This window comes from Apis cerana, linkage group LG14 (genome assembly GCF_029169275.1).
Source record: "Apis cerana isolate GH-2021 linkage group LG14, AcerK_1.0, whole genome shotgun sequence".
Classification (NCBI taxonomy): domain Eukaryota; kingdom Metazoa; phylum Arthropoda; class Insecta; order Hymenoptera; family Apidae; genus Apis; species Apis cerana.
In genome coordinates this window covers 2,036,518-2,057,420 of record NC_083865.1, presented here as the reverse complement: position 1 = coordinate 2,057,420, position 20,903 = coordinate 2,036,518, and the positions used below count along the sequence as shown (strand labels likewise).

At 20.0% G+C, this 20,903-nt stretch overlaps 1 protein-coding gene across 2 annotated transcripts in view; it reads left to right on the top strand.

Moving 5' to 3' along the window:
• The window catches only part of LOC108004398 (lachesin-like), a 173,259-nt gene that overhangs the window by 60,092 nt on the left and 92,264 nt on the right, over positions 1 to 20,903 (top strand). For both annotated transcript variants that reach the window (XM_062084194.1, XM_062084193.1), the window contains exon 2: positions 14,783 to 14,874. In XM_062084194.1, coding sequence (XP_061940178.1) covers positions 14,805 to 14,874 — 70 coding nt within the window. In that variant the 5' untranslated portion in view covers positions 14,783 to 14,804. The remainder of the gene's footprint in view (positions 1 to 14,782; positions 14,875 to 20,903) is intronic.

Below are 20,903 nucleotides of genomic sequence, written 5' to 3'. Positions count from 1 at the left end.
CGTCAAGAAAATGGAAATCATTCGAATCAATATCAAAACCTTCGAATGTTGAAAGTAAAATTGCAATAAAAGCATCAGTAAAAGCATAAAAATTCAATAAATATATATATGTATATGTATATAATTAGTCAATTATGAAAATATGTAAACTAAATTAATAAGTTATGTTATTAAAATTAATAATAATTTTGTTTTATACAAAATATTGTGAATATGTAGTTTATATATAAAATTTTTTTTATTAAATTTTTTTATTAAATATCCCTTTGAAAAAACAAAATCACTTTTTAAAAATTCAATTTATTTGTTTATCGTTTTTGAAGTACAATTTCATAATGAGAAAGATCAAAATATTAAAATAAAAAATTTGAGTTTTATGCTTGTCATATTTTAAAAAATATTTTCAATCAAACAAAATTTATATCTACTTGCGAGATATTTGATATTCTCATCACTACCTACTGATTTCTATGAATAAATCGAAATAATCGTGACTCGATCAGTCGATCCAATTGTAACTTCATTTTAGAAGCATTGAAGTCTACTAAAACTGTGTATTTGAATAGTGTTCGTACAATAATCGCGTTTAAACATAATTGGGCAACTCGGTCAATTAAAAATTTGCCGTGATGCAAAGCTTTCGACAGTTGCAGTCATACGGCAAATTAATATTGTATAACCGATTTAATGGTGGATATCAAAGGAGCCGGTTCAACAATGGTCGATCGTAACAGTGGCGTTGTATTCGAAATTGGAAACGACGCGCACACGAGCCATTGCTCTTTTGATAAAGTTTGAAATGCGACTGAGATGGTTCTCGAAATGAAAATGTTGCGAAACTTGTTAGCTAATCATTCAATAATTAAACAATGCAAGCTAATAAAACTATACATACAATCCATAAAAAAGTATTTCAATGTTCGTTTCGACTTGATGAAAATTCGTAAAATATTGAGAAGAAAATTATATTTATTCTTGACTAGGTAAGTCTTTTTTTACTTACAAGATTTTAAAGCATGTATTATATATTGATTATATATGTTATCATTTCATTGGATTATAATATTGCTTTTTAAAATAATTTTACAATTACTTGAATTTAAAATTTATTTATCATTATTATTGTAATATATCATTATGATTAAATATATTTATAGAAATTACATAGTTATCTAAACAAAATTACGTAATAAAAACAAGATAAAGATAAAATTATTTTATTCAAAAATTAAAAGTAATTTAATAAATAACAACAACAACAACAATAATAATAAATAATTTAGCAATAATTAATAATAATAGTAATAAAAAAAATTAAAATTAAATAATAAAAATTAAAAATTAATTATAAAGCTGGAATATTTTTTTAAAAATTGAATTTCAAATGATCTAATCATAATTAACTAAAGATTAATAAAAAAGCATCTCGAAATAAAAATTAATTTTTTATTGATTTATGTTTCTTTTTATTCATATGAAACACATAAAAATTATACAAAATTTGATCTATTTTATCTAATATTTATTAATTAGTTATTTTCTCAAAATATAAATAAATAAAATTTTTTACTTAATATTTAATATCAAGTTTCATAAATATGATACTATTAATTAAAAGAAATAAAGCTTTTAAAAGTATTGTCATTCTATAATCTGAATATTCGTAAAGTGACGTCATTAAAATAATATCAGGAGAATATTTCAAAATAATTAAATATCTTTATAATATCATGAAATTTTAGAAGATGTTCAATTCTTAAAAATATATATATAACTATGTTTTTTTCCTTTTCTTAAATTCATTATTACAATGTAATAGTTCCTTTCTGTTGTTTAATCAATCGGGAATAACAGCTTTATCAAAAGATCATAATAGATATTTGATTCTGTACTTGTGAGATTATATAATTAATAATAAATAAATTTTGATCACAGTAATTAATTATATATCAAATAATTAAAACAAATCAAAATTTTAATAATTCATAGACCATTCTTTTTAAATTCTATCCCTATGGAAGTCTATAGAATTTAAATATTTTTCTAATTAAGATGAAGATTGATAAAATAGAAATAATAATGCACAATGAGTGCTGATTAGAAAAGAAATGATTTTTATTAAAAGTTATCGATATTTTGAAAATATATTTTAATAATCATTATTTATTATATATTATATATTATATTAAAATAATATATATATATATATATATATATATATATATATATATATATGGTTTTAGAATTTTAAATAGATAACAAAAATTTCATATAAAAAAAATGTTATTATAGAAAATGTTTAGTAGTAAAAAATATGGCAAATATTCTAAACATGATCCCAATCTAAATTTTATATGTATAATACATGGTATATAAAATGAATCAGTAAAGAAAAAAGAAAAAAATTCTATCTTCTTCAAAACAAAACAATTAAAAATAAAATACAAACAAAACAATAAGAAAAAATCGAAAATGAATTTGAAAATAACTATATATTTAAAATAATAAATCTTTATCTTAAATTAAATAATTAATCAAAATATTTCATATTATAAAATATTATAAAATATAAATAAAAATTATATAAATAAATATTATAAAATATAAAATATTAATTTTTAAATTTAATTCTATTTACAAAATAAATAAAGAATTTAAAAAAAAAATTCTAAAAATCCTTAAATTCATTATTCCAAAAATGATTTCAATTTTTAAAAGTATTTTTAAGCACGAAATTTTAATTCTTATTTTTTGAAAGAACTTTAAAAATACATCTCTTTGATCGAAAATTTTTTGAAAACATCATTTACTTGATACTCTCGATATTCAACTGTAACTTTTCTTTCCAAATAATATAACAAAACTGTAGAGTTTCAACTACTAATTAGGTAATTTTATTGAAGTTTCTTGCTCTGTTAAAGTTCTTTCAAGAAAACAGCATGGTATCGCGTTTCACGCGACCATAATGAGTAACATCATTGGTAAATAAAGTGCAAAACTACGAACTTCCCCTATCGCGTAGAAGCATGCTAAAAGTAATTAATTAACCTTTTTTTTGTATCGCGGGTCAATCTCGAGCGAAATCGACTTGTTTGTTCGTAGGAAGTATGGTTAGATCACGATTAATCTCATTACACATGGGTCACTAAACTTTTTGTCAAGTAATTGGGTTACCATTAAGCGTTACACCATGCTGAATATTCAAGTGATTCATGGTGAATTATCTATTCGCGTAGAAATAACATATTTCTTGCGATACATTATTTATAACTTGATTTATTCATACCATTAAATAAATAATGTATTTAACTCTTGTTATATCACAATAGAAGAAAATTGATTTTGTATATATTATTTTAAAATACACTGTCTATTTTAAAATTAAATTTAGCATTAAATTTTATTTTATTTAATATTTTATTATCTCAAAATATATATATTAAAATTTAAATTAAATATATATATATTTTATTATTTTCTATTAATCAACATTATTGATGTTATAATTATTTCTTTCTTATTTAAAATAAGATTTCTAGAAATGAAATTAACTCAATATAAAAGTAAATTTGAAATTAAAGTTTGAAAATTATATTAAAAATTTTTTAACAAAAATTAGAAAAAAATAATTCTTATAAAATTATCATCACATACTAATTAAATAATAATAAAATTAAATTTAACGTTATATATTGAAATTTAATGTTATATATTTTTTTTTACAAATTAATTACATTTATTATTTTTTTTATCTCAAAGCTAAAGAAAAATTAAAATTAGAGAAATCATAATTAGAATTATAATGCAAAAAAAGTAATATTTGTAAAATAAAATTTTTCAAATAAGAGCGATTGATATTCTTTTAAATCAGTTGAAATCAATTAAAAAAATACATCTAAAAAAATACAAAATTTTAACTGCTCTAGATTAAAATTATCTTCGTATCCCATTCTTTCTATAAAACCATTTTTTTTTCTATAAAAACTTTTCTCTTCAAACATAACGAATAATCTTTATCAAAATGTTCATCATAATTTTTTACTCACAGCTGGAACGAGGTCTTGGATTTTTTTTTATTCCTTTCACGAAAACCATTTCAATTATAATGTGATATTAGTTTTCAAATAAGGCAAAGACTATCCAATATCAATTAATGTCCATCGGAATGACAGAAGGCTTTTCTCTTTTCTTGCCATTTCATTCGTTTCGACGTTTTATAATACCATTCAAAAGTCGGGAACTGCGTTATGATACCGACTGGGATTACATTATTTTAATGAAAAATATCGACAGAGCAGAACTTAACGAGAATAAAACGTAAAAAGACCAACTTCAAACTTCTAGTAACTTTGTCTGTAATTATTAATTAATCGATGTTATTTAATTGCAGTGTTTTTCTTCTTCTTTTTCTTCTTTTTTTATTCATTCTTATTAAATATATCATGGAAATACAGCATGAAAATACATCACGTTAAGCTTCGAGAGAACTTTATCGAATTTTCTATTAAGAAATTTATTTTAGGATTTAGAATGGCGTATTGAAACAGATATATTTCTTTCAATCTTCTTTGTGGATTGGTGAAAAATTAATGACAATCTTTTTAAGTCGCAATATAAAAGATATTTAAAAAGATAAATGTATCGAATATATTTGTAACTTTATGTTCAATTAAAGTAAAAATGTGATGATTTAAATAAAATTTAATAATATTGTGGATGAATTTTATGTAAATTCATATTGTGTATTTATATATTACATATAGAGCAAAATTTTTTGATTATAGAACAAAGTTTTTTGATTATTAAATATATAATGAGATTTTTTTAAGATTTATAATTAATTTAGATATATATATATATATATATATATATATATATATATAATTTATAAGAAAAATATAGTAATATAATAATTTAAAAATTATTAAAACTATAATGCAATATTGATATAAATTTAAATATAATTTTAAACAACTCAATTTTAATAAATTTTTATTCAATAAAGAAATAACAAATTTATTTAATGAAGCTGAGTTTATCTATTTTTAAATTATAATTAAAAGAAGAAGAATTCAGTTTTTGTATTTGTTTAATTAATGTAAAAACTTTTTTTAAAATATTAAATTAAATATCTTAACTACAGAATGAATAAAAAATAAATTTATATCTTGAATTGCTTTCATTGAAAGCATATTATTATTATTAAATTTAATTATTTCTAAATTAATTTAAAACCAAAATTATTGTATATACATACATATGTAATAATTATAATATATCGTTTTTTTCATTAATAATTCATGAATTCCTTATTTACGTACAATATCATATGTTCACATCTAACAAGTTTTAGCTATATCTTTGAGCAATTATATCTTTTATCTATTTTTCAATGTATGAAAAAAGAAATTAAACAATTGAGGAATAAATTGTAGATTTTCAATCTTATCAATTTAGAAACAATCCTCTTAAATCTAATCTAATCTAAATTTAAATAATTCTGAATTCTATAAAAATTTTCAAAAATATTCTGTAAAATTAGCTATAACATACAAGATTTATTTATTTATTTATTCATTTATTTAATTTATGTTTTATTTGCATATTTCTTCATTTGTCTGCAGATATTGCCTCTTGTTTTTCATTCCACGAAAGACAAAATACTTGTCCATCGATTCCTCTATTCGTATTTTATCTTCTATTATTTGTGGACTATCTGCAGACAAAGTATGTGGATTATATGCGCATACATATCCACGAACATTTGTCTCTCACCTTTGGACAAGGTTTAAAAATAATCCCAAAATTTGATATCGCATATCTACAAAAAAATAATCCTAAGTTTGATATTGCGCGCAAAGTCGACTTCCACTATCCGAAAAAAAAAGTAATCGCAAGGGTGCAGGATATAAATCCCGTTTTAATCGCGAGCCAAATTAAAATTCCACTCGGTAAATCACTTTTCACATGGAAGGTAAAGGAAAAAAAAGAGAAAAATATATGGAACGTGTCACATTTAGGCGAAACTTTGGTATATACAATCTACTAAGGGTTGAGGTAGCCGGATGAATTTTCCTTTTTCTAGGCGGCTGATTGTTCCTGTGGTTTGATGAACGAGCGAACTTTATTTCAAAATTTCCTTAAATTAACGGATCGGTGGAACGCATTTAAAGAGGCCAACTTTATTCCACATTCGACACGAATGAAATTTCAAATGTAGATTAACTTCTTGCGCAGCTCTGTTTCCATTTTAAAAAGATACAAAAAGTTGCGGGGGAAGAATTAAACAGAGAGTCGATGCCGGCCGCTTTGACAAATAGTTGAACTTGAGTGTACAATGTTGCTTTTGATTTTTAATCGTGAAACTTCTTAATTTATCGGGTATTCTCTGGATAAATAATACTTGTGAAAATTATTTTAAAAGTATATTCTGATTTGACTTAATCTCATTGCATTCTTCTGCATGATAACTCGTGACAAATTTTGTTGACATTGTTTTCGTCGATATAATTTGAATTGAAATTTGTGTTGATATTATGTTGATTCTATGTTTTCAGTGACACAATCGATTATACTCAAATTAGACTAATTATATAATATACAAATATTTTATCAATTTTTAAGATTTTGGAATAGTAAATAAATATAGGAAACATATCTATAATATTTACTTTATTGGAATTTTTGTTTTATTACTATTTTTATTTATATTCATAAAAACATGTAAAATATTTATATATTTATTTTTCTTTTATGATTTATGAAATGATGAAATTTATTCACAATAATTTCACAATGAATAATTTAATACAATAGTAACATCTATTAAATATATTTTTTTCTATGAGATTATTTTATAAAATATTTTAAATAATATTTAAGAAGTGAATAGTTAACATAAAATTATTTACATAAATAATAAAGATAGACTATTTTATGTGAACATATTTATCAATTTTGAAAAAAGAGTTTACTTATACAGAAAGTACTTATATAAAAACAATTATAAATTAATAGTTATAATTATAAATAATTAAATAATTATAGAAAATTATAAAAATTAAATAATTATAGAAAAAATAATTTAGTTACCAAAAGATTTTGAAATTTTGAGATTCATAGATTTAATTTTATTATTTTTTTAATTTTATTAAGAACGAGGAAAATTGAATATTATTCTTTTTTTTCTATTTGACATTTTTTATATGAAATTATCTATAAAAAATCGTAATTGAATGTTAATTACATATTTGTACATATTTTTCTATTATATTTTCTTATAAACATTTTTGACTTTTAATTAATTTCTATAGTAAATATCCTATAAAAATTTATCTAAATATTCATCTAAGAAATGTAGTAATGATGAAATAAATTGCGAAATAATATAGAAATGATCTTTATTTAAAATAAAACATAAAAAGAATAAATTATATTCAAGTAATTTATTTACAAATTTTCATTGTCCATTTGTCTATTGTAAATAATAACAGGAAATTTGAAATAATGGAAATTATCAAATCAAGAAAAATAATATATTTAATCCTAATACATTAGAAAATTTTTAAGAAAATTTTTATATTATTTGATTTTTTTGAAATTATTATTAATTCTTGACTCTGATATTTTACTTTGAATTTTAAAATTTGATAATTTGTAGAGATATTATTATTATTATTATTATAAGAAATGAAATGATTTATTATTATAACAAGAGATGAAAGAAAATAAAAAATTGAGATTTATTTGTAAAATTGTAAAATTTTCAATTTTATAAATATTATTTGTAATGCATAAAATAGATATATTCATATACATCAATAAATATACTCATATACATTAAAATAACAAAACATATATTGATCAATCTATAATAATTATAAAAGTTCAGAGTGTCAGATTAAACTTGACACGAAGTCTGTGTTTGACTAATCACAGACTTTAACTACTTATTTATTCGCGCAACTTCTGATCTCATTGAAATATTGTACATTATATGTCGTTTTGTATATCCGTTACGTTATTAATTATTTCGCTAAATAAATTTATTATAATATACATAAATTATTTCATAAATTTTTAAATTATCGATTTGTTACTATTAATTTTTTACATTTTTTGTTTTTAAAAATAAAAATTTCTTATAACTCGACATATATATGGATATTTTTTTTTCATGTATCAGATTGTTTTCGGATTTTTAGAAAAATCTTTATAAACTTTTAAATCTATATATTAATATATAACTTTTAAATCTATATAAAATCTATATAACTTAGAAAATAAAAGAGCAAAGAGAAAAGAAAATCGTATTATATAAGATGTATATTATCATGAATATCAAGAAAGTTATGGTAATATATTTACAATAAAAATTTTTTATACAAAAATAAATATATATGAAACTGAAAATATTTTCTTTTTACATATATCAAAATTTTATAATTCCAATTGTAATTTTTATTTTAAACAAAATAATCTTTATAAAGGAAAAAAGATAAAAATAAAAACAAAGAAAGAAAAAAGAGATTTTATTTTTAGAAATTTTATAAAATAAAACCTATAATAGTATTTTTAATAGTACACGTATTTATGATTGTAATAAGTTGCATGTATATACATAGTAAAATCGTTGAAAATGTCACACCTGTTGCCCTATAAGATTATATTGAATTCAAGAACCACGTGGACTGATAACATAATTTTCTCTTTTAACTAAAATAATTTTTCAAATCTTTTTCTCACTAAAAATAAATATAAAATGAATAGTATAAAATATATTGATTAAAAAAAAATTATATTATAAATTCTTTTTATGCAGTTTGACAAAAATAAAATATTATTCTATAATTTAAGATTTTGAAAATTTTATATTTAATATATGTTTATTAAGTAATCAAATTTTATATTATAGAAATTATATTGAAATATAAATGAAAAAATATTTAAATTTTATTTCAGATTTAATTAAAGTACAATATATATATATTTATATTTATATACAATAAATTTTTTTTAATGTTAATATAATTTTGATATATTTTCTATTTTATCCAATTTGAAATTTGAAATTTTAATAAATATTAAATTAATTTAAAGAAATTTTTTAGAAATCTATGTTTATTAATATTTCACGCATGTATAAAAAGATATAAATCTACATAATTAATGTTATAATGAATTTGATATTTTTAAATTGAAATAATACATATTTCAACTTTTTTTTTAATATAAGACTTATTTTATAATATTTTATAATATTTTATAATATTTATTATAAAAATTTATAAATTGTAAAGATATATATGGATTATTGATTTGAATTAAAAAACGATATCACATGTCATATATCTGAAGAAATAATTATACTGATAAAGAAAAAATTGAATTATCTACACAAGATTAGTTTGGATTAATTAGATGGATTAGTGGATAGATTAGACTAGATTAGTTACACAAGAAAGAAAATGGTCATTAAAATACGATTTACCTCTATTACATTTTGTTCTATAAAATTTTTTTAAAATTAAAATTTATGTTAATAATTGAAAAATAATTGAAAAATAAAAAAACAACGTTACAGTTATATTATAATGCAATAATAAAGCTGCAATAAAATTGTAGAAATTAGAATTAAGTAAAAATTAGATAAGTAAGAAAAATTAAGTAAAACAAGTCATTAAAAAAATATAATTTGAATAATATTATGTATTATGATAAATAAAGCAATTTCATTTATCTTCATATTAAAATAAAGAAACGTCAAATATATAAAATATTTTATGTTTTATTTCAATTTGAAGATGTAACATTTAACTTAATAGATGATCAATGTAATATTTAATGTAAATAATTTTCTGAAAATTCATTAACAAATCATTTTTCATATGAGAATTTATTTATATTTTTATATTATAATTTCGCTTTTCATATTTTACAAAGAGTTACAGTAGCCATATAACTTTAATCTTTACATTTTAATTTCTTCTTATTTAAAGTTCTTTAATTTATGTTTCTATTATTCTTTACATTTATGCGACTTGTTTCTGAAAAAATTAGACTCAGATTAAACCCAAGTTTTTCATCTTTTTTTTCAGACAGTTTTAGTTTTATGCGAGTTAACTTCACGAATTTTATCTTCATTTTCTTAAACAAATCTCTTTGTCCCGAAATATCATGATATATAACTGATATAATTTAAGGCAATCAATATAGTAATAATAGAATTGTATTAAAAGAATATTTGAATTTTATTATTGAACGAGAAATTGCATATTTTATGAGAAAAATAATAAAAAAAATGATGAATAAATAGTAAATTTTAAACAATAATGGAATATTTGAAATTTTTGTCTTAGAATATTAGTTAATCAAATAAAAATATTTAAAATTAAATTAATAATTTTAAAAATTCTCAATTTTCTAAAAACAATTAACAGTTTTAAATAATGTAAACTTTAATAAAGTTGATATTTTTGATTTTTCTATAGTTCAGATATTAAAGATATTTGATTATATAATATTACTAATTAAAAAATTTGGAATAAATTTTTTAATTGCAGATAGATAAATATATCTCTAATTTTATTAACAAATAAAAAATTAAAAAATATCAAATAATAATTTAATCTTAATAATTTCATCTTATTTATAAATATCTTATTTATCTTATTTATATCTTATTTATAAATTATATATAATATTTTTTTTATATAATTTATATAAATTTTTCTCTTAGAAAATATATTATATTTTAAATAAATATATATATTTATATTGAAAATATATTATAATTTTTTCAAGTTACAAAAAAATTTTTAATTTAACTTTTATTTGAATTCTTGTATTTTTGAAAATATCAGAATATCTGCAGATATCATACAAAAAGAATACCATATAAAAATGCAATTAGTCACATTTCATGAAATTGTTATTGAAAATAATTAATAATTTTATATTTTTCTAATTCTAATCAAAATATTCGACAAATTTTTTATTAAATAACAATCCTAATAAAAAAATTTTATTTTTGAAAATTCTTTCTTTCAAAGTTTACAAATTATAAAATATAAAATCATAAGATATAATAAAATGAACTACATTTATATGAATAAAATTTTATATTATATTTTAAATTTTAACTGAGCTCTTCCATATTAAAATAAGCATTATGTGAATTTTTTTGACATTTATGTGAATTTTCTTTATAACATATTTAAAAATGTAGATTGAATCTTCAACATAAAATAAATAAAATATTAATACATTCAATATTAGATATATTATAAATTTTTTTTTAAATTCAAAATATTTATTTTTATTTAAAATATTATTATGTATTTTAGAGAAAATGTGTCATGAAATCGATATATATATATAAATATGAATTTCTACTTAGACGAAATATCATAACTAGTGAAGGAATTACATACTACATAATTACATATTAATAAATAATTTAATTGAAAAAACATGAACATGTTTGTCCTTTTATAAGTGAAAATCTATTGTATCTAGATTTTTGTACCTAAAGATCAATTTCATTCCTTTAGAATAAATTTAAAAAAAAAATTCACATACACATATAACTTTTATTTACCAAAATTTTATAATTTTTTGAATTTGCAAAATTTAATCCCATGTTGTCTTGTAAGTGTTAAAATAGAACAGAAAATATTATATATATATATATATATATATATATATATATATATATATATATATATATATATAATATTATATAATTTCAAAAGTTAGGAAATATTGAAAGTCTAAAAAAAATTGCATGTAAAGAATATATATAAGATTAGATTTACATTAATGGTAAATACAAATAAATAAAAACGTGCAATCGAAAATTATTCAATTATAAAAATTATTATTTATTATTATTTATTATACAATTACAATTTTAATTTTAGATAAACGAACATCGGCTATCAATAGTTTCTACAAATCAGCAAAATAGAAATACCAATATTTTGATTTATGCTATGCAAAAAAGCTTTGGAATTTAATCAATAAATAAACAGAGATTCAAATTTCAAAATAAATATTGATTAATAAAATTTAAATTATGTTACAATTTTCGAACATTAGATATTTCAACAAATAATGACGCTGCAAAAGTTTTTACATTCAACTTTAACTAGTTTACAATGATTACTATTGACTGTATCTTCAATATTTTCAAAAAAATAGAGGATTAGTTTAGATTATGAATTTAATCTTTATAGAAAAACGAAAAGAACTTCTGAAACAACTCGATACTAAATATTTCTTTAAATATTATAGAATGAAATTAAAATAATTTAAAAATATTAAAGAAAATTCTTTATTCTATTATTTTATTTATTGATATAAAATATTAAAAAATCGTTAATTATTTATTCATATAGAATGATATTTAATAATCAATATCTAATTAATCGATTGTTAAAATGTTTCCTGAAATGTTTCCCTGAAAAAGTAATAAAGAATAATAGTTTATATCTTTACAAAATATTTTTTTTGTTCTTTCGATTAAATTTAAAGTTTCTTTCAGTTTTTCAGCTCTATTCGAATTGAACTATATTACGATTAGCATGAAAAAAAAGAGTTCCAATTTTTTTTCTTTTTTATCTTTATTTTTTTTTTTTTATTTCCAACGAGCTCCTTTTACCATACCTCGTAAAGAACGAAACGAATTGGAATTAAATTGAAGCAGATTGCAGATTTTTTGCCAATATTTCGCACTTAATCAAGCTCTGATCGAATGGGATATAGCCATTTGAAAACCACAACGAGATATTTAGTGATGTCATATTAATTAATATAATTAAATAACGTGTTCTAAATAATTTTAAAAATATCATAATTAATAATCATAATAAAAAAAATTTGATTTCGATAATATATAGTTCTACAAATTCTGTTTAAATCTAACATATTTTTGTTTTTTCAAATACGAAAAAATATTGTGTACAAAAATTGTAAAATTTAAAAAATATTTACACAATATATCTCTTTATGCAAATAGATGCATAACCGAAATCTATATATATATATATATAATATAGAAATAAATTTCTTTAAGTGTTCAATTTTTCATATTTGATTTCGATAAAATAATGAATATTAAGTATATAAGTACTCTTGATGGAAAGTAATATGATATGGATGAAATTTATGCTGTGCAAGGATTCGTAGCATGCTCCTTCTATCGATACCTGATTCACGTTCAATCTAATTATTACACTTGAAATTCTTTTTAATGAAATTTTATAAATATGTAAAACATAATGGATTATATAAAGTGTAGTATTTTTTGATAAAATATTATTTTTTAAAAAGATGAAACCAATGCTCAAAGTTTTAATGTATTTCTGAATGGAGAAATAAAATAAAATTATAAATTATAAAATATTGTGCTGAGATAAAAGAAAAAAAAATTTCTAAACAAAATTATATTCAACAATTTGAAAAAATGAAACTATTTCTAAAAAAAACAATTTCTAAAAAAATTTTTTTATATATAGCTCATTATAAACTTTTATTCAAAATCAGGATTTTAAAATCACGAATTTTGTTGTAAGATGTATAAAGACTTTTGTGAGTGATTTTCATTTTTGAAATATTTGAATTTATTCTATTATTTTCATTAAAAAATTAAATTATAATTTCGTAATATTTAAAAAGTAAATACATAATAAATAAATGTATATAATAATATTTTGAATTTTCTACATCTGTTAATATATTTTTTAATATTTTTGTTAGTAAATATAAGTAAAATGGTCAACATAAAACTTTGATTCGAAAAACAATTAAATCGATAGATTTTCATTTATGGGGAAAATAGGAAAAGTTTAATTAAATACAAAATTTATATAATAAAATTTAAATTGATTCATTCGTTATTATTACAATAATAAATAATATATATAATACAATAATAAATATATGAATAATAAAAAATTGAAAGAAATATATAATGTTGTATTAAAATTCTATATCCAATGCAAATCTTGAAATTATAGTTGCATGACTCATGTACAAATAAATTTTAAGAGGAATAAGACAAATAAGATTCGTAACAAAGATTGTATCAATATGTGAAGTTCATTTCGAACATTTCGAAATTTATCATATCCAATGAAAGTATTAATATAAATTAAATATCTCAATTAAAATAAATATCTAAAAAATAATAATTTTAATAATAAACAAAATATATCTTTATTTTTTATATTCTCTACTTTTTATTAAAATTCAGCATAAAAAATTCGTCCATAAAAAAATTATTCTTTAGATCTTTTCTGAATCATTCTGAAATGTTGAAAATATATAAAAGTATTTATAATATAAAAATCATCAAAATAATTTTTATAATACGTATTTTTTTATATCCTACAATTTTTTTAAATAACATTTTTTCATATTATTTCAAATAAGAAAAATATTTGATAAAATTTGTGAGAATATATAATCGATTTCAAGTTATTTATTATATTATAGTTATTATATTCGAATTCTATATTTATTTATTTATTTATTTATTGTATCATTAATTCAACATGTTTAAATGAAATGAATGAAATATTTGCGAAATTTCAATACGCAAACAAAAGAAAAAAAGTTTTAATTTACGTTATTATAACGATAATGAGACAGAAATTTTAACAAATTAAAATTAATTATTCCATTCATTTATAAAGAAGAAAAGAATTAATTGTTGTGATTTAATTATAATAGATGTCGTGTTATCTTTTTTTTTACATTTGATTAACTTTTTCCATTGCAGGTGGATCGATGACCGTAACAAAATGGTGGATCGGCGAAAAGCGCTATTAATGGTGTTAATAGCTCTCCTAATTTATCCAAATGACATTTTTGGTAAGTTATTCATAAAAAAAAATTTTAATAAACGCTCTCATTTTATAATACACAAACATATTGGAAATATATACAATTATAATTAATAACATAATCAATTTTTATATTAGATATTTTTTATGCAGATATAAAAAATTTGGAATTATTTTCTATAATATATATAACTATATCGATTTTTTTTTTAATTTTGTTATTAATTCGAAATTAATAATATAAATATTAATACCATTTAATTATGAAGGAAAGCAATATCTATTAAATAATTAATTCGTGATAAATCTTAATAATTTAATTTTCGTTTTAAGTTAAATACATTGTTAAATATGGATATATGACATTGCATACGCGAATAATCGGATAATGTTATCAGATATTACATGTAGATTGCTTGAAATAATATCTCTCACTCTGAATTAAATTTTAAAGATTCCAAATTTCAATATTGACAAACTTTATAATTAAATTTGAATTTTTCAAATTTTTAAGAAATTATATTTTTATTATTTATTTTTCTATTTGCTACATGATATAAAACTATTTTTAAAAAAGACAAATTCAGAATTATTAAAAAGTAGAATTCTTTTTTTTTAAATAAATAATAATAATTTTTTATCAAGTATCGATTTACTTATATTATCCACTATATATATTATGGAAATAATATTAAACAAATAGAATAGAAATAAAATAATCAAAGCCTATTTAATACCTTCAATTAATTTAAAAGATCCAATATGATAGAGAAACTTTTCTTCTCTATAATTATACCGTTCTAAAATAATCCTCCAGTAATAAGTCATTGTTCGTTCTAAAAGTAGCTGATCGATAATTAATTTCGTCTCGAAGAATAGTCATCCTTTTATTCACTTTTATTAATATCCTAAATATTGCGTATTAATAAAATTGATAAATTGACACACTGTTTAAATTATAATCTTAATTTCACTAAAATGTGTTAATACAAATTTGTGACAATATTCTACAGCTTTTAATCCGAATTCATAAATCACATTTGAACATCGTGCCATCAATCTTGCTTTTACACAGAATCAGTTAAATTTTATTCGAAACAATTAAAATAAAACAATTAATTACATATGTACCGAATTCTTTTCATTCAATCATACGAGCAATTATTGCCAAACTCTTAAAAAAAAAAAAAAAAGAAAAAAAAATCGAAATAAAATTGTCTTCCTCCAAAATGTTCAGCAACTAGTTTTCGAGACCGTTGATTGCCACTCTTTCGACGAAAGTCCTCCTCGACGAGGAATTTTCAAAAAACCGACTGGAAAACGACGAATGTCGTGGAGTTATGATGCATCACGAACCGCACGGCCAATTTTGCAACTAAGCCGTTCACTTCACGACCACCTGTAAATACAATACCGGAACTAATCCGCTTTTGAAACGCACCCTGTCACCGACGATATATGCTGATATTGGCCTTACGATCTCCCCATTCAGGTGAAATATTACTTTTTTTGCGGATGCAAGCTATGCTATCTTTTCACAGACAAACAGGATGTGAATCGCGAACTTGGCGAAAATATCAATGATCAGAAGAACACATTGCAAGTTTACACGACAATGACAATCATCTTCTTTTATCTTTCTTTTTTATGTTTTCTTTTCATGTGTCTTTTCTTTTTCTTCTTCTTTTTCTTCTTGGAAAGAATATCTTATTGTATAATTTATGAACGATTTTTAGTTTTATTTGATGTTTTAATAGTTATAATATAACAAAGGGGAATTGACAAATAAAGATTATCAAATATTTGATACTCTTATTCACAGCAATTTCGCGTTCATGATTTATATCTATAAATTTATAAAATATTGATATTTGTGATAGTTTTCAAAGATCGATTTTAAAGATCAAATCATAAAAGTTGACATAAATGTTAGTTAAAATTTATTTATTAAAGTTTGCATTAGAAACTTTTTTACTTTAACACAATATTTAAAATTTGATTACTTATTTTATGGTATTAGTATTAGAAGCAAATTGATTTACTGAATTATCAAAGAAAGAAAAACAAAAAATATCGAAATTATTTTTAAATTAATTTATGTTTCAATAAACTAAATCATTTTATAGATATAATATATTTTCTTTTAATGGAAATTAAAAGTCTTTTATTTTTAAAGCTTTGTTTGGTGAAAATTTTTTAAATTTTTAATAAGTTTCACTAAGTAAAGCATTACAAATCTAGAAAATTATTTTCGAAATTAAAAAAGATTTTCTGACTTTGATGATATTTTAATATGTTATCAAAATCATTACAGTGAATAATGATTTTATTTATTAAACCATTGTTGTTTATTAAAAAGTTATTAATTTAATCTAACTTAAACCCAAATATAAATCGTAAAAAAATTTAATAAATTTTTGTGACATCAATTGATATTTAAGTTTATATAATCTTATCAAATTAAAATTAAATAAAAGCTTATCCAATTAATAGATTTAATAGTATGAATTTGAGCTAGTTACTTAATTTAGTTGACTATTAATTTATATTAATAAATCTGATTAAAATTAACCTGATCTAACGTCAATTTTTAATTTCAAAGAAAAGTTTTTGTTAATAACTTTTTAATGACCAATGTCTGCCAAGCAAAATCCTCATAATAACTCAAGTGATGATAATAAATTAAAAAAATTATCAAAATATATGATAAACATAATATATTAAAAATCAAATATAATATCTTTTTATAAACAATTGCTAAAATTATTTATCTTCAATTTGATAATGTTATAATTTATTATGCAATAAATTGAGAAAAGACATAGACAAGAATAAGACATAACAATCGATATAAATAAATTCTAAATTTATATGTATAACTCTGTTAATAATGAAAATACACGAAACCTGAAGATGTTCCATCTAATCTGACTTCTTGAATTTATAATCTTTCCATAATACAAATACAGATATAAAAGAAATAACAATTATGTTTTCAGTTTCCCGCTTAAGTTATTTCGAGATCCATTAAGTAGATTTCTTATGAAAGCGTATAATATGAGAGGCTCTTCGATTCAGTACACTAGGGATAAATTGCGACTTTAACTTCAACTTTTCCTCCGCTTCATTATCCGTTAATTTTACCGTGAAAGTTAATGAATAATTGGAGCAAACGCAATAACCTTTGCACAGAAGCTTCGTACACTGAATGAAACTCCGCCGGCTTTGCTTTAGACGAAATCAATTATCCTCGAGCCTCCGAGCGACATTCCAGTTGAATTTTCCAGTGGTAATCAGACCGTTTGGTAACCATTCACGGAGAGATTATCGTATTGCAACCAAGTGTTTCTAATTAAGTCCTATTCTGTTCTTTGCTTGTACCTTAAACGATATTTAAATAGTTATTGAATAGAGATCAGATTCGATTCGATTACATAGCAGATTAAAGATTAAAATTGTAGGGACAAACTTGGATAATATTTAAATAAAATATTTGAAAATTAATTCTAGATATGGAATCAGAGAAGAACAGATATGTTTTATTTTATATAAAAATTATATAAAAATAAAATAATAGTTCTTTTACGTAATATTTTAAATCATTTATTGTATTATCTGATTATTATTTGAAATTTTATTATTATTTTTAAAATAGTTTAATTTAGAAATTAGTTTAGAATATAATTTAGTTAGTTTAAAAAATGTTATGTTAATATTGTAAATGCGTCAGAAATATATTTCCTCATTATCTCAGATATAATTAGGATGAATACAAAACCAAAAAAATTTTTAAATAAAAAAAAAAGAAAGAATAAAGTAAAAACATAACTTATTATTTAAAATTAAAATTATGGAAAGTTATATGTTCATTATATTTTATTATCTTTAAATTTTTTATTATATCAGAAAAATTAAATTTTTTAATATCTTTTTATAAAATATTATAATTTTCTTATCTATTCATTTATACATTATAACACTTCCAAAATATTAATTTATTGACTTATAATTATTTTTTTATCTTTCTTGAATCCTTTTTTCATTATCCTCCACAGAAAATAATTTTTTCGAAGATAAATGATGTTCTCGTTCTAAGAAAATAAAATTTCTACCAAGAGAAATAAATTTTAAAGTGAGATCCACCAATATTAGCATTCTAATTTAAATAAAATTTCAAAAATATTTTTCTAACTGTATAAATATACGACGATATCGTGATCCACATTTCTCGTCAAATTATACTTCCACAAAATTTTCACAGAATTACCCATTCATCTCTATGTTGTTTTACGCAGATTAGAGCAGCAAAGAGGCGCAATTTCTCTAAGGTGCATCCACTGATTTCAATTATTCTTTGACGATTTCACGGCTCGTGTTTCCACGCAATTTACAAGCATGTATTGCAGTCGCATTTAAGATCTTCGTGGAAGATGCATAATGCTTCCAAAGTCGCGATTACATCGAATAGTTCACGACGTTGGAACTCGTTTGAAACAAGCATCGGGGCTTTATTGTAAGCGTGGAACTACCATTTCGCGATCACGGTTATTTCGAGTAGTTCCACATTTCGAGGCATCCACTCCTGCAATAAGTGCAGATAGCATTATCTAGGAAGAAAGAGGAAGTAGGAGTATACGAGGAATGACATCACTTGATTCATCGAATCGAGTATCAATTCTTATCGAAGACAGCAAGGCAAAATGAACGCTATATCTTAGAACATTAATTAAATTGAGTTTCTTGAATCAATAATCTTGATTATGTAATATTATATGGTTAATATATTCATAGGAGAATGTAGAATATCAAAATAAATAGAAAAAATTTTTAAAAGTATACGAAAATAAGATTTATTTATTAAATTATAGAAATAATTGAAGTTGAAGACGGCGAGATAGCGACAAAATGACAGAAATAGGGCAATGTGACAGAAATAGAAACGTTTCATTCTGTTTATATCTGGTTTCGATACAAACTTAAATTGCTTAATTTTCAATTAACATATTGAATTTCAAAAAAACAATTTTTTTTTTGACTTTTAGAAAAATTTTTCTAAATATATTAAAATTCTGTATAATTGAAGATTTTCTATCAAGAGGAAAATCTATTTGCAAAAATTTAAAAAATTAAAAAAGTTGTTTTTAAAACTATTAGTTTGACTTAAATTAAAAAAAATATTTTTATTTTTTAAATTGATAAAATTTTATTTCAAATTTTGATGCAATTTTGAAATTGTTCATGACTTGTACTAAAAAAATTATTTTTTTTATTAAGTAAATAATAAAATACAAATAATTAAGTGTTGTTAGTCAAAAATGTTAATTAAATAAAAAGATTGTAAATCAAAATACATATTCTTAGCTCTATGTTTATTATATAAAATCTATTGTAAATCGAGTCAAAAATCTATACTAAAATCACTTATTTTTTTTAATGATATTTTGTTCACATCACATAAAAATTTTTCTAGATAATTTTCATATTTTTCATATTTGATGAAGATATATTTTCATTTTATTTTTTTTTTATAGAAGTATATATCTAATACAAATTATTTTATGATAATTAATTAATTAATGATTTTATAAATGAATTGTATAATATAATTAATCTATTAAATCTATTAGAATTTTCTATCACAAATAATACAATTTTAGTTATAAAGACTAATAATAATATTTTTAGCAATTTTCTTTTATATCATTTATAATTTGAAAATCAAATTATTCAATTTCAATTTTAATCAATTGAAATTTAAATTATATCAGTAATGTTGAACAATTTGAAAAAGATCAATTTAAGTGATTATTGAATAAAAGTAATGTTTTAATAAATTTTATAATAAAATATAATAAAATAAAATAAATGTAGAAAAAATATAATAAAATTACAAAATAAGATATTATACAAATAATATATACTATATATATAGTATATATATTATTTACTTATTATATACTATATACAAATAATATAATACTATATAGAGAAAATGTAATTTAATAAAATCTTCATTCAATAATGAAGAAATATTATGTAACTTAATTTTTCAGGATT